At 40.1% G+C, this 17,056-nt stretch overlaps 1 protein-coding gene across 1 annotated transcript in view; it reads left to right on the top strand.

The window, feature by feature from the left end:
• The window catches only part of rabgap1l (RAB GTPase activating protein 1-like), a 422,326-nt gene that overhangs the window by 326,007 nt on the left and 79,263 nt on the right, over positions 1–17,056 (top strand). Inside the window, 1 exon segment of the mRNA XM_034180104.1 lies at positions 182–223. Within this exon segment, the coding sequence (XP_034035995.1) occupies positions 182–223 (42 nt within the window).

Here is a 17,056-nt window from a genome sequence, read left to right as displayed (position 1 = left end):
ATTATCACAGATGTTTAGAGCTTCAGGCACTAATATTTTGGCAAGAAGTTGTTTTTCCCCCAAAGAAATTCTATTCAAGAAGGGGATGAAACACTCCTCTGCATCTTGAAAACTTCATAAACCCTGAATATAGTTTGCATGAACGTGTTTGAGTACTAATTTGTGATTTTCTGTTCTCCAGGGTATGACCATTATCTTCAACGTTGCTTTGGCCTTGCTCAAGGTTAGTCAGTCATTATTTATTTATTTATTTATTAAAATGACTGTGTGTGTGTGTGTGTGTGTGTGTGTGTGTGTGTGTGTGTGTGTGTGTGTGTGTGTGTGTGTGTGTGTGTGTGTGTGTGTGTGTGTGTGTGTGTGTGTGTGTATATATATGTATGTATATGTATATATATATATGTGTATATATATATGTATATGTATATATGTATATATATATGTATGTATGTATAATAGCTTGCAAATTATTCAGGCCCTTGATACTTCACACATTTTAATTTATTTATGGCATTTAAAATACAAAAAGTAAATCAGGCTTCTCAATATAAAAAATTCTAAACTTATCTTCCTTAAACTCAAAGCAGATCTCTACAACCTAATATAAATTATATATATATATATATATATATATATATATATATATATATATATATATATATATATATATATATATATATATATATATATATGTAGTACTTTTGCAAGCCAGTGTGTGTGTGTGTGTGTGTACACAGGGTGGGCCAATAAAATGTTACCACTTTTTGATCATACACAAGTTTTTGAAATGAGAACTTATTTGAAAATTTTATTTACAGACTTGTAACAGAAGTATCAAATTAACATGTGATACCAAAGGTTTCCCACTTTGACTCTTGTTTTCCGCACAGTTCAATAATTGATGACATGTTCAATCCATGCTTCTCTTCTTTGGATTACAGCTGCAACACACACATTGAAGTTTTTGATGACATTACCACACATCTCAAGAGGGATTCTCCAAATTTCTTTTTCATCCCTATTAAGATGTGTGGCAATGTCATCACAAACGTCAATGTGTGTGTTGCAGCTGTAATCCAAAGAAGAGAAGCGTGGATTGAACATGTCATCAATTATTGAACTGTGCGGAAAACGAGTCAAAGTGGGAAACCTTTGGTATCACGTTAATTTGATACTTCTGTTAAAAGTCTGTAAATAAAATTTTTGAAAAAGTTCTTATTTCAAAAACTTGTGTATGATCAAAAAGTGGTAACATTTTATTGGCCCACCGTGTGTGTGTGTGTGTGTGTGTGTGTGTGTGTGTGTGTGTATGTATGTATATATATATATATATATATATATATATATATAAATACACACACACCATATTTTCTGGACTATAAGTTGCACCTGAGTATTTGTCACATCTGTCCAAAAATGCTTCTCAAACAAATGGTCACAGGTGAATTAACTGTGCAGTGTAATTAAACATTGAAAGAACTCAGCATACGAGGTCTGTTAGAAAAGTATCCGACCTTTTAAATTTTTTCAAAAACCATATGGATTTGAATCACGTGTGATTGCATCAACCAAGCTTGAACCTTCGTGCGCATGCGTGAGTTTTTTCACGCCTGTCGGTTGCGTCATTCGCCTGTCAGCAGGCTTTGTGTGAGCAGTGGTCCACCCCTGTCGTCGGATTTTTATTGCGAATAAATGTCTGAACGATTTGGAGCTTTGCTGCATCAATTTTTTCCAGAAACTGTGAGAGACCTCCAGGTGGTAACCATTCGGAAAATTCAAATGGCTTTGAGGGACGATTTTATGGGGATTACACAGATTAAGGAGTGCTCCAGCCGGGTTAAAGACCGCCCACAGCTGCTGAGAGCGCGCAGCGCTCCGAGCGCCGATCGACAGGCTGAAACCCTGCTGAAACAACCAGATCATTTCCAACGTGAAGGCTTTGTTGATCCGGGATGTCGTCTGACTTACACAAAAATGGCAGGAGATGTGGACATCAGTACTTTTTCGGCACATTCCACTGTTAACAGGAGTTTTTTTCATGGAAAGAAAAGCGGACGGATGCGCCACCGTGCCGCTCATGGCGCGGCACAAAACCACCTCCGTGTTGGTCTCACAGGACGGCTTTGAGATGGCTTTCTGATGGCTGTCGGTGGGTTTTCAGTCATGTGACTGACCGAGAAATTGTGGATGAGCCTGGACATGCCAGAACATGTCCTGTGAGGCTTCATCACGGCGTTGCTTTGCGCCATGCGGCACCGCCGCGACGCGCGGAATTCCTCCGCTCCTCTTTCCATGACAAAAACTCCTGTAACAGTGGAATGTGCCATTCATTTCCAAACTGGACGTTGTGTTTTAACCGGGACGTCCTCTGACTAGCACAGGAATTGCGGAAGATGTGGACATCAGCACTTTCTCGGCACATTGAGACAGATGTGCGGAGGAATTCCGCGCGTCGCGGTGGAGCCGCATGGCGCAAAGCAACGCCATAATGAAGCCTCACAGGACATGTTCTGGCATGTCCAGGCTCATCCACAATTTCTCGGTTAGTCACACGACTGAAAACCCACCGACAGCCGTCTGAAAGCCATCTCAAAGCCGTCCTGTGAGACCAACACAGAGGTGGTTTTGTGCCGCGCCATGAGCGGCACGGTGGCGCATCCGTCCACTTTTCTTTCCATGAAAAAAACTCCTGTAACAGTGGAATGTGCCGAAAAAGTACTGATGTCCACGTCTCCTGCCATTTTCGTGTAAGTCAGACGACGTCCAGGATCAACAAAGCCTTCACGTTGGAAATGATCTGGTTGATTCAGCCTGTTGATCGGCGCTCGGAGCGCGGCTCGCTCTCAGAAGCTGTGGGCGGTCTTTAAACTGGCTGGAGCACTCCTTAATCTGTGTAATCCCCATAAAATCGTCCCTCAAAGCCATTTGAATTTTCCGAATGGTTACCACCTGGAGGTCTCTCACAGTTCCTGGAAAAAATTGATGCAGCAAAGCTCCAAATCGTTCAGACATTTATTCGCAATAAAAATCCGACGAGAGGGGTGGACCACTGCTCACACAAAGCCTGCTCACAGGCAAATGATGCAACCGACAGGCGTGAAAAAACTCACGCATGCGCACAAAGGTTCAAGCTTAGCTGATGCAATCACACGTGATTCAAATCCATATGGTTTTTGAAAAAAATAAAAAGGTCGGATACTTTTCTAACAGACCTCGTAAACGGCTTTTTTGGACCACTGAACAGATGAAAATATCAGATCAGTGGCTCTGTTCAGTGCAGTTAAACATGAGAAAGCTCTTTTGTAAAACATTTGTAATAATAGCCTTGCATTAGATTTGCCTTTGCTGATGTGCTGTTGCTGTTCTTCTTGTCTAACACAGTCAACCTCTGTTTATTCTGAGTGTGGTTTTATAAATTTTGTACATTATTTATTAAATTTATTTGAAGACATAGAACATCTCTCTCATTCAGATGATCTTGTTTTACGGTGGTTGGCATCCAGTTTAATAGTGTATTACTGCCACATTCTACTCTGGAGTGTGAATCACGGTATCTCATGCAGTATACAGGAGCATCTTGTCATGCTTGGAGATTGTTCCATCTTGTGGCAACAGATGATAATGCAGTATTCAGACCGTATGGAAAATGAAAATAAAATTTAAAAAAAGGCAGTATTTCTTGCATTTACCTCTCTTTCATTGCAGCCAGAATGAACTCTAGATATTTCATGTTTTGTGGGGTCAACTTTATTTAATTTTATTCACATCCATTCCTGCATGATGCAATGTATTTCAGTTGGCTATTGTTATGCTATATCAATATGTACATTGAACATGGTGATATTTATGAATTTCAGTTGAGAAATGCATGGTCGCGGGTCTCAGTATTCCACTAAACACATGAAATGTCTTATGTCACTTCTGTAGACCAAACTGTACCTCAGTACTTGCTGCCACTCTCCTCTAACCCTTATATTATTATTATTACCTTATATTATTATACATCTTTCGTGACTACAGTGATATTATGTCACTCCATATCTTTACTCTGTTCTGGGTGTTTTGGACTATTCTGCACTTTTTCTAAACTTTTCAAGAAACAAAAATCTAATGCACATCTACAGCTGTCCTCGGTAACTGACGGTGGTCATCACACTGAGCACAAAAAAGTGGCAACATCACCCTGCGTTCCTCAAAGAAATATATACAGTATATATGTACAAACTAAAAATTAAAGTCACACACACACACACACACACACACACACACATATATATATATATATATATATATATATATATATATATATATATATATATATATATATATATATATATATATATATATATATATATATATATATATATATATATATGTCACGTTTAAAGAAAAACTAGGCATCACCCCTACAGTATGGATGGTTGTGACAGCATCATGCTGTGGGGATGTTTTTCAGTGGCTGGAACTAGGAGACTAGTCAGGATTGAGGGAGATCAATGCAGCAATGTACAGAGACACCCTGGATGCAAAGCTGCTCCAGAGTGTTCTTGACCTTAGACTAGAGTAACGGTTCATCTTTCAGCAGGACAATGACCTGAAGCACACAGCCATGATATCAAAGGAGTGGTGTCAGGTCACGTCTCTGGAGAGATCTTAAAGTGGCTGTGCATCAACGCTCCCCATCCAACCTGATGGAGCTTAAGAGGTTCTGCAAAGAAGAATGGACAAGACTGGTCAAAGATAGGTGTGCCAAGCTTGCAGCATCAAATTCTAGAAGACTTGGTGATGGTCTAGTGGAGAAGTGGTGAAGGTGTAGTGGTTAACCATTGGGCTTGAGACCAGAGGATCCTCAGTTCAAATCCTAGCCTGACCGGAAATTCATTAAGGGCCCTTGGGCGCGGTCTTTAATCCCCTAGTTGCTCCCGGTGTGTAGTGAGTACCTTGTATGGCAGCACCCTGACAACGGGGTGAATGTGAGGCATTAGTGTGTAAAGCGCTTTGAACGTCTGATGCAAATGGAAAAGCGCTATATAAATGCAATCCATTTACCATTTCCATTTAAGACTTGAGGTTATAATTGTTGCCACAGGTGGATCAACAAAGTATTGAGCAAAGGGTGTAAATACTCATGTACGTGTGGTTTGTTAGTTTTTTATTTTTAATAAATTTGCTGAAATTTCAAAAACTTTTTTCATGTTGTCACTATGGGGTGTTGTGAGTAGAATTTTGAGGAAAACAAAAAATTATTTACTCCATTTTGGTGGGTTCTGTCCTGGTCACAGAACAACCAAACAGCTTTTCGCTCTCACAAGGATTCTGGAGGGTGCCTGGGAGTATGCCCATCCAGTCTACGTGTGTTTTGTGGACTTGGAGAAGGCGTATGATCAGGTACCCCGGGAGATACTGTGGGAGGTGTTGCAGGAGTATGGAGTGAGGGGGTCCCTTCTCAGGGCCATCCAATCTCTGTACAAAGCGAGAGCTGTGTTTGGGTGCTCGGCAGTAAGTCGGACTCGTTTCCACTGGGGGTTGGCCTCCGCCAGGGCTGCGCCTTGTCACTAATCCTGTTTGTGATATTCATGGACAGGATATTGAGGCATAGTCGGGGGGAGAAGGGTTTCTGGTTTGGTGGGCTCAGGGTCTCATTACTGCTTTTTGCAGATGATGTGGTCCTGTTGGCTTCATCGGCCGGTGACCTCCAACACTCACTGGATCAGTTCACAGCCGAGTGTGAAGCGACTGGGATGAGGATCAGCACCTCTAAATCTGAGGCCATAGTGCTCAGCAGGAAACCGATTGATTGCCTACTCTGGGTAGGGAATACAGTCTTGCCCCAAGTGAAGGAGTTCAAGTACTTTGGGGTATTGTTCACGAGTGAGGGGACAATGGAGCGTGAGATTGGCTGGAGAATCGGCGCAGTTGGGGCAGTGTTACATTCGCTCTACTGTACTGTTGTGACAAAAAGGGAGCTGAGCCGAAAGGCGAAGCTCTGGATCTACTGGTTAGTCTTCCTTCTTACTCTCACCTATGGTCATGAGGTTTGGGTCATGACCGAAAGAACTAGATCGTGGATACAAGTGGCTGAAATGGGATTCCTTAGGAGGATGACAGGTGTCTCACTTAGAGATAGGGTGAGAAGCTAGGTCATCCATGGGGAGCTCAGAATTGAGCCACTGCTCCTTCGTGTTGAAAGGAGCCAGCTGAGGTGGTTCGGGCATCTGGTAAAGATGCCTCCTGGGCACTTTCCTTGGAAGGTGTTCCAGGCACATCCACCTGGGAGGAGATATCTCCACACTGCCCTGGGAATGCCTCGGGATCCCCCAGTCAGAGGTGGTCAATGTGGCACGGAAAGGGAAGTCTGGGGTCCCCTGCTGGAGCTGTTGCCATTGCCTCTGCGACCCCATCTCTGATAAGCGGTTGGAGTGTGATTGATTGAGTGTGTGGACAGGTGTCTTTTATACAGGTTACAATTTCAAACGGGTGCAACGAATAAAGGTAAAGAGTGCAGAATAGGGGGGCTTCTTAAATAAATAGGTCTGTGAGAGCCAGAATTTTTGTTGGTTGGTAGGTGATCAAATACTTATTTCATGCAATAAAATGCAAATTAATTATTTAAAAATCATACAATGTGATTTTCTGATTTTCTTTTTTTTTTTCTTTTTTTTTTTTTTAGATTCTCTCTCTCACAGTTGAAGTGTACTTTTTTAAAATTACAGACTGCTCCATTCTTTGTAGGTGGGCCAACTTGCAAATTCGACAGTGGATCAAATACTTATTTACCTCACTGTATGTAGTTGCTCGTTTCTAACTGACACTGTTGTCATTTTCATGCTCAGCACCAGCATTATTTAAATATCAAATATACTTGCACTTATCTGTGTATTCATGGGTGTGCCGGTCTTAAATGAGGTGTGGCCAGGCACAGTGTTGATGCGTCACGATTGTGAGGAAGAGGGAATGGTAATTGCCCCATATGTGTGTATATATATATATATATATATATATATATATATATATATATATATATATATATATACACAACCCCTGGCAAAAATTATGGAATCACCGGCCTCGGAGGATGTTCATTCAGTTGTTTAATTTTGTAGAAAAAAAAGCAGATCACAGACATGACACAAAACTAAAGTCATTTCAAATGGCAACTTTCTGGCTTTAAGAAACACTATAAGAAATCAGGAAAAATAATTGTGGCAGTCAGTAACGGTTACTTTTTTAGACCAAGCAGAGGGAAAAAATATGGACTCACTCAATTCTGAGGAATAAATTATGGAATCACCCTGTAAATTTTCATCCCCAAAACTAACACTTGCATCATATCAGATCTGCTCGTTAGTCTGCATCTAAAAAGGAGTGATCACACCTTGGAGAGCTGTTGCACCAAGTGGACTGACATGAATCATGGCTCCAACATGAGAGGTGTCAATTGAAACAAAGGAGAGGATTATCAAACTCTTAAAAGAGTGTAAATCATCACGCAATGTTGCAAAAGATGTTGGTTGTTCACAGTCAGCTGTGTCTAAACTCTGGACCAAATACAAACAACATGGGAAGGTTGTTAAAGGCAAACATACTGGTAGACCAAGGAAGACATCAAAGCGTCAAGACAGAAAACTTAAAGCAATATGTCTCAAAAATCGAAAATGCACAACAAAACAAATGAGGAACGAATGGGAGGAAACTGGAGTCAACGTCTGTGACCGAACTGTAAGAAACCACTTAAAGGAAATGGGATTTACATACAGAAAAGCTAAACGAAAGCCATCATTAACACCTAAACAGAAAAAAACAAGGTTACAATGGGCTAAGCAAAAGCAATCGTGGACTGTGGATGACTGGATGAAAGTCATATTCAGTGATGAATCTTGAATCTGCATTGGGCAAGGTGATGATGCTGGAACTTTTGTTTGGTGCCGTTCCAATGAGATTTATAAAGATGACTGCCTGAAGAGAACATGTAAATTTCCACAGTCATTGATGATATGGGGCTGCATGTCAGGTAAAGGCACTGGGGAGATGGCTGTCATTACATCATCAATAAATGCACAAGTTTACGTTGATATTTTGGACACTTTTCTTATCCCATCAATTGAAAGGATGTTTGTGGATGATGAAATCATTTTTCAAGATGATAATGCATCTTTCCATAGATTAAAAACTGTGAAAACATTCCTTGCAAAAAGACACATAGGGTCAATGTCATGGCCTGCATATAGTCCGGATCTTAATCCAATTGAAAATCTTTGGTGGAAGTTGAAGAAAATGGTCCATGACAAGGCTCCAACCTGCAAAGCTGATCTGGCAACAGCAATCAGAGAAAGTTGGAGCCAGATTAATGAAGAGTACTGTTTGTCGCTCATTAAGTCCATGCCTCAGAGACTGCAAGCTGTTATAAAAGCCAGAGGTGGTGCAACAAAATACTAGTGTGTTGGAGCGTTCTTTTGTTTTTCATGATTCCATAATTTTTTCCTCAGAATTGAGTGATTCCATATTTTTTTCCCTCTGCTTGGTCTAAAAAAGTAACCGTTACTGACTGCCACAATTTTTTTCCTGATTTCTTATAGTGTTTCTTAAAGCCAGAAAGTTCCCATTTGAAATGACTTTAGTTTTGTGTCATGTCTGTCATCTGCTTTTTTTCTACAAAATTAAACAACTGAATGAACATCCTCCGAGGCCGGTGATTCCATAATTTTTGCCAGGGGTTGTGTATATATATATATATATATATATATATATATATATATATATATAAAACTACTCTAAAATACAGAGCAGAGTTTTTCACTTTACATAGGTGGAACAAGCTGATGATTTTGTAAGGTGCTCATCTTTTGTACATGCTGATGTATTGTTGTATTTTATTTTTTTATTTTCCGACAAAACTGTGGGACATAAAGTGAGACTATTATTAATGCTGCTCCATTTAGGTTTTGTTTTTAGTCCTTTAATTTGGTGTACTGGCCTACACTTCTTTTCTTTATAATACATCTGTAAAGTACACACATGAAGATGGCACACTGATTTAATAATGCATCGTCTGTTTTTAAAAACCCTGCTACTCTACATTTAAAATAATGTATTTTGTTTGTCAAAGAGAGAAAGTTGCTGAATGTGGTGGCTGACCAAGAATGCAGAACGGCAGTCGGAGAGCAATCGAGGATGGAAGGAGGAATAGGCTTCCTCTGCTTGCCTCCCTCCTATTGGCCAGGCATGACGACATTCTCCCCTGAGGCTCTCTCCTCCCTGCTATCATCTCTTCTCTCTCTACCCTCCCTCCATCTGTGCTCACCTCCCTCCCTCTGCTGTTTAGTAACAGCCATTCACATCATCCGTTACAACAGGATCACAAGCTATAGCTTTAGCACTCTGGGTTTAGAGCAACAAAGCTCTCGCTTTTGTTTTTATGGGTTTTTATTTTATTTTATATTTCTTACGGATATCTGCTTGGATCTTCATCGCTACCTTAACTCATTTTTCTTCTTGCCCAACTCCTGCTTCTCCACCTCCGTCTTCTCCTGCTCTTCTCAGCTGGCTATGCATTCCCCACCACATTATATCTGTGCACCACCTAAACCTCTGCACCAGAGCTACACCTGCTAACTACTCACATCAGAAAGAGAGATGACCAGTGGGAGTGTGGGAGAACAAGAGTAGATGGAAAGAAAGATTAATCTATGGATTCTTTGCTCTGCTACACCGTCACTCCTCATAACATTTCCACCCATCAGACACTCATCCATTTTGTTTGAGACTTTCAAGCTGAAGACCTGGCTGTGCATCTAAAGGACTTACTGACCACTGCAGGCCGGATGGCTGGCTGTGGCTGATGGGAAACCACAGGAGTTGTTACTGGAGCTAATGACTATTATAATATTTCTGCTGTATGTGTTTTTGAACTGTTCAGAATTAAAATCTGAACCACCACAGTGACAAATTGCAAAAGGGGTCTAATTTGGAATTTTTTTTGTTTTGCTACCTCTTTTCTTCCTTTCCATCTGTCACATCTTCACATCTGACTCATCACGTTCGACACACACTCAGCCGAAAACCAGTCAGGATGAAAAACACAGTCCTACAGATTTTCTTGAGGGAAAATCGTGCCATTCTTCCATTTTAATGGACAAGAGAATCTTGACTGCTTCAACTGTGCCATCTGGACTGTGCTCATGGATAACCTCTGGCTCTACAGTTGAAAGGATTCAAATTATCTGAGGACAGTTTGCATTTCAAAGAATGGTAAAATCCTGCTAGCTTCATACGATGTGCAGGTTCCCAATTGGAAACATACTTTGATCCTTGAGCTTTAATGCCACTTAGTCTTGCAAAAACAGGATTTTCTTTCAGTGTCTGAAGTCTAACAGAGTGAAACATAAAAAAGGTGGAGTATCTATCCAGTGCTGCTGTCTACTTGAGCAGGAGTCCACGTGTTGAGCAGCTTTGTTGCTAGGCAACGGCAAAGAACTGGTTGAAGCAGATTCATGAGGGAGAATGACTGTAGGGAGTATGACTGGATTTCAGACTGATTCTGGCTGGTTGGAAGATTCAGCGTGATGGTGAAATCAAAGTCAGTGCATTGTTTTCTGACTGTGATGTTCTCACACTCGTGGGTGGTCTCTGGGCTCTGACGACAGTGCAAGCTGAGTGGCCTTGACCATCCTCCACTCACCTGAATTTTCTGCCAAGCATGTGAACTTGACCTGTTGTACCGTTGCATGCCATGAAGGCCTGAGGTGTGTCTGCTGAGTTACTGTTTAGTTCAGTGATCCCCACTTCTGCCACATTGGCATCCTGGCCATTGGGCTGTTGTGAACCTTCCTGATGTGACATTATCAGCTTCTCTACCCAAAACGTTCACATTGTTCTTCAGGAATCAGCCACTTCAGGTAGAGATTGACCTCAACACTACTCTGGTCACATTTAGAGATCATACATAGCAACCCCTCCTCCAACTCCTCTTGAAGCATCTGACACGACACACTGGAGTCATCTGCTACCCTGGCCCCAGAGCGGGACCACCCCTCTCCCTCTCCCTTGCCCTGCCCTACCCCACCACCATCTCCTCCACCGTCCCCTCCACCTGTACCTACTCTGTCCCCATCACTACCCTTTCCAGCAATCCAAAGGGCAGTAGAAGATGGAAAGGGAAAGGCAGAGGAGAAGGCTCATGGCAGTCAGGCTACAGTTGATTCCTTCTGCAAGGTGATGGATCTCCTCGGGATGGGACACCGGCTCTTTGTCCCTAGGCTTCTGGCGGTGAGAGGCAGTACACTGAGATACTTTGTGAATGTGGCAGAACTTCATGGTTGTTATGTTTAGGTGTAGTCTTTGTGGCTTACTTTGTAATTATTAAAAGTTTATTGTGAAGGGACAGGCCTGGTGGCAACAAAGTATTTAGAAGATCAAGTAACCACAACAAGAACAGCTCTTTTGCCGTCATTCTCATATAGCGCCATATACATTTTCAGGTTAGACCAATGTGTGTTGTAATGGCTTGTGTAGATGAAGTATAAGCAACAAAATGGACAAAACATCTTAAACGTGACTACTCATACATATACTCATACAAGACAAAGCTCGACAACTTGAGAAGCACATCCTTCAGTTTTCATTCTAACTTTCTGACAGACAATTAACATTCACAAAATAAAAGCTGGAGGAGAAATGCTGCACAATAAAATCAGAATAATAAAATTAACTTACTTACCTTTGATACAGATCTCATCATTTATTATCAAATTCTTCAGCTTTTCTTGCCGGCAGAAATATGGACTACATTGTGAACAATTTGCAACTCTTTCTTGAATGTGTGCAGCTGAGTTCTGTTAGACAGATGTTAATTGGTCATGTATTTTTGTTAAGTGTTTTAACTGATGTCACTGCATGGTCTGTTGAAGGGAATGTCAAAAGAAAACCATTTAATGCAGCTGTGGCACAACCATGAACAATATTCTGTGTGTTATTCCTCTGAATCTGTTATGGTGACAATACAGGCTTGTAACACAAGATGGCAGTATATACTTAAGCATTTATTCAGACAGTGTGATCAATGCCATGATAAGTGTGCACATTATCTAAGTGTCTGCACAATTAGAGTTTTGTGCATGATTTACTGTGCCATCAGAATGTACAGTTGTATGCAAAAGGTTGGACACCCCTGATAATTTTCATGATTTTCCTTTATAAATCATTGCTTGTCTGCATCAGAAATTTCAGTTAAATATATCATATAACAGACAAACACACTGATATTGATACTGATAGTGTGCAATAATTATTTAAACAAAATTAGGCAGGTGCATAAATTTGGGCACCCCAACAGAAAAAAATATATCAATATTTAGTAGATCCTCCTTTTGCAGAAATAACAGCCTCTAAACGCTTCCTAGACCAGTCTTATTTACAAAACATCTCAGGTTTGTTGGTTTCCGAGCATGGTTAAAATCACACCACAGATTTTCAATAATATTCAGGTCTGGGGACTGAGATGGCCATTCTAGAACGTTGTGCTTGTTCCTCTGCATAAATACTTCAGTAGGTTTTGAGCAGTGTTGAGCAACAACTTTTTTCATAGGCAGGAAAATCACCAACATGAAAATATTAAGTAAATTTAATGTATTTGTAAATTTACTGTGATGAAAAATACAATCTTTTTGACACTTAAAATTAAATCAGTTATATCAAGTTTTAGTACTCATTATAATTATGTAAATTATGCTTATTTTATTTTGATAAATTTGACCAGGTAATATACTTTTATCACAAATCACACAACTAGAATACAGAAGAATAAACATTTATTTACCAAAGTTCACATCTGAACAGGTCCTGTTTCTAAAAAACATGTTTTGAACAAAGTGTGACCTACTATGTATGTAATGGAAAATGTAGGCTTTTCAAATATAATAACAGTGCTTTTCTTCAAATATTATAACGGCATTTTTCAAATATTATAACAGTGATTTTTTTTTCAAATATTACAATGCATTTCAAATATTATAACAGCACTTTTCTTCAAATATTATAACTGATTTTTTTAAAATATAAGCAGTGGTAGGCACAGCTAACCAAAAAATTAGCATCAATAACCATTAATCCGATAAGTGATCTTTTATGACGCTAAACCGATAAACTGCTAAAAATTTATCCTTATTACAGACCATCAGTACAGACCGTGAGTACTGATTCAGATGCAGCCACATCAGATTACGCTGGCGGCTTCTGATAAAACAGTTTCACTTTAAGCGCCACAGGGGCTGCTGGGTAAATTCAAGGATCACAAACACAAAAAGAACACATGATAAATGATTGAATAAAAAAATAAAACCCCAAACACTGTCATCAGCTTTTAAAAGCAGTAAAACACAGTATTAGAAGTCATTTTATCTCAGTATTATATACAGTGGGGCCAAAAAGTATTTAGTCAGCCCCTGATTATACAAGTTCTCCTACTTAGAAAGATAAGAGAGGTCTGTAATTTTCATCATAGGTACACTTCAAGTATGAGAGACAAAATGAGGAAAAAAAAATCCAGGAAATCACATTGTAGGATTTTAAAATAATTTATTTGTAAATGGTGGTGGAAAATAAGTATTTGGTCACCCACAAACAAGCAAGATTTCTGGCTCTCACAGACCTGTAACTTCTTCTTTACCTGTATTAATGGCATCTGTTGGAACTCGTTATCTGTATAAAAGACACCTATCCACAGCCGCAAACAGTCAGACTCCAAATTCAACCATGGCCAAGACCAAAGAGCTGTCGAAGGACACCAGGAAGAACATTGTTGATGTGCACCAGGCTGGGAAGAGTGAGTCTACAATAGTCTAGCAGGTTGGTGTGAATAAATCAACTGTGGGAGCAATTGTAAGAAAATGGAAGATATACAAGACCATCGATAATCTCCCTCGATCTGGGGCTCCACGCAACATCTCATCCCATGGGGTCAAAATTATCATGAGAATGGTGAAGAAAAATCCAAGAACTACATGGAGGGACCTGATGAATGACCTGCAGAGAGCTGGGACCAAAGTAACAAAGGCTACACACTACCCAGAGAGGGACTCAAATCTTGCAGTGCCAGACATGTCCCCCTGCTTAAGCCAATACATGTCCAGGCCTGTCTGAAGTATGCCAGAGAGCATATGGATGATCCAGAAGAGGATTGGGAGAATATCATGTGGTCAGATGAAATCAAAATAGAACTTTTTTGTAAAAACTCAACTAGTCGTGTTTGGAGGAAGAAGAATGCTGAGTTTGCATCCCAAGAACACCATATCTACTGTGAAGCATGGGGGTGGAAACATCATGCTTTGGGGCTGTTTTTCTGCAAAGGGGGGCAGGACGACTGATCAGTGTTAAGGGAAGAATGAACAGGGCCATGTATCATGAGATTTTAAGCCAAAACCTCCTTCCTTCAGTGAGAGCATTGAAGATGCAACGTGGCTGGGTCTTCCAGCATGACAATGATCCCAAACACACCGCTCGGGCAATGGAGGAGTGGCTCTGTAAAAAGAATTTCAAGGTCCTGGAGTGGCCTAGCCAGTGTCCAGACCTCAACCCCATAGAAAATTTGTTGAGGGAGTTGAAAGTCTGTGTTGCCCAGTGACAGCCCCAAAACATCACTGCTGTAGAGGAGATCTGCATGGAAGAATGGGCCAAAATACCAGCTACAGTGTGTGCAAACCTGGTGAAGACTTACAGGAAACATTTGACCTCTGTCATTGCCAATGTATGTTATGTATGTATGTTACAAAGTAGTGAGTTGAACTTTCGTTATTGATCAAATACTTATTTTCCACCATAATTTACAAATAAAGTCTTTTAAAAATCCTACAATGTGATTTTCTGGATTTTTTTTTTTTCCTCATTTTGTCTCTCATAGTTGAAGTGTACCTATGATGAAAATTACAGACCTCTCTCATCTTTCTAAGTAGGAGAACCTGCACAATCAGGGACTGACTAAATACTTTTTTACCCCACTGTACGCCGTCATTTACAAACTAAAAGCTGCTGCTTTTTTCACACGCTTTGAACCCTGCAGCTTAAACAACCCAAATACGTAGTAAAAGACATGTAGTAAATATAAATTCTTACCTGTTAGTTTCAGTGGGATTCATTAAATTCTGAAGAAAATATTTCACATAAAACATCCTGATTATCCAAAATGGTGTGTAAACAGTGAAGAAAAGTCCCTCACAGCTGCGCCGTGAGATCTCCTCTCTCCCACCGAGTCTTAGCCATTAAATTATCCCGTGCCACAAAGAAATAAAATCAAACAATATTAAAAATAGTCTATCTTGTTTGTGTCGAGCAAACGGTAACACTGTAACGTCCAAAGTCAACCTGAACTAAACTACCCACAATACTCCCTGCTTCGAACAGCCAATCACGTCTTGTGCTTAATCATGACGTCATCAGCAAGCAACAGCCACTCTGCCATAACCCACTGATCTACACACGACAGGGGTTAAAATGTTTGATTTTAGGGTTTACAAATGTTTTTAACTGTTAAACTTTGCTTACTTTACCAGCAAAAAAAAAAAAAAAAATGTTAGCGGACTGAAAGTTACCGGAACTAAATTTATCGGAACATAATTGGTCCGATGATGGTTTTAAAACTTACCTGAAAAGCTAATCCGCTAACAAAACATTAGCTTCCATATTTATTGGTTATCAGATTAGCTGAACAGTGCCCACCACTGAATATAACACTGAGCATTTCAAATATTATAACAGTACTTTTCTTCAAATATAACAGTGCAACAGCAACATTCAAAATTACATAAGTGTATTGCATTCACTGGATAAAAAATTGGACCGCTGATCTCGTAATTAGGAGAAAAGATCTCATCAGGTTCTCATAATTAGGCTATCGTAATCACGCCATTTTTTATTTATTTATTTTTGTTTTGTGTATGTGTGTGTAATTGCTTCCATACAATGTGCTTCCGTACTTCCAGTCTCATTAAAGACAAGTGTGAGAATTCCTGAGTCATCATCGAAAATGGGCCAGTTTATAACCTCCGACACTGCACTGTGATCGTACACCACGTGCACACGAAGTGTGGATTTTTCCCTAAACTGTTCCTTGATGAGTGAAACTCCTCCAGCGATGCGGGGCATGGGGCACCCAGACTGGCATGCGCCCGGCTAGGAGTGAGCCCCTATTCGTCCCTCAGTGGTCGAGGCAGTGTCAGTGAAAGCTGGAAGTCTGGGGAGCGAGACACGTCTCATTTTGGTGAGATACCCGTGCTCCTCCAGGAGCACTTAAGGGGAAAATCCACACTTTGTATTTGATTACAGTGTGTTAACATCGGCTAACCTTAGCCTGCTTCTTTATATATATATATATATATATATATATATATAAAACTATTTAGCCACTGATCTTTTCTCATAATTATGAGATCCTGATATCGTAAATATGAGATCTTTTCTCATAAGGTGGAGAAGCATGGGGAACACTGGCAGCCGAGATTATACAGTAGTGTTCAGAATAATAGTAGTGCTATGTGACTAAAAAGATTAATCCAGGTTTTGAGTATATTTCTTATTGTTACATGGGAAACAAGGTACCAGTAGATTCAGTAGATTCTCACAAATCCAACAAGACCAAGCATTCATGATATGCAAACTCTTAAGGCTATGAAATTGGGCTATTAGTAACAAAAAGTAGAAAAAGTGTTCACAATAATAGTAGTGTGCCATTCAGTCAGTGAGTTTGTCAATTTTGTGGAACAAACAGGTATGAATCAGGTGTCCTCTATTTAAGGATGAAGCCAGCACCTGTTGAACATGCTTTTCTTTGAAAGCCTGAGGAAAATGGGACGTTCAAGACATTGTTCAGAAGAACAGGCTGTTCATCTATCTACAGTGATCTCCAATGCTTTAAAATGGACAAAAAAAACCAGAGACGCGTGGAAGAAAATGGAAAACAACCATCAAAATGTATAGAAGAATAACCAGAATGGCAAAGGCTCAGCCATTAATCAGCTCCAGGATGATCAAAGACAGTCTGGAGTTACCTGTAAGTGCTGTGACAGTTAGA

The sequence above is a fragment of the Thalassophryne amazonica genome, chromosome 10, assembly GCF_902500255.1.
Source record: "Thalassophryne amazonica chromosome 10, fThaAma1.1, whole genome shotgun sequence".
In the NCBI taxonomy this organism is placed as follows: Eukaryota; Metazoa; Chordata; class Actinopteri; order Batrachoidiformes; family Batrachoididae; genus Thalassophryne; species Thalassophryne amazonica.
The sequence above is the reverse complement of the archived record's forward strand: the minus strand, read 5'-3'. Positions and strand labels throughout refer to the sequence as shown.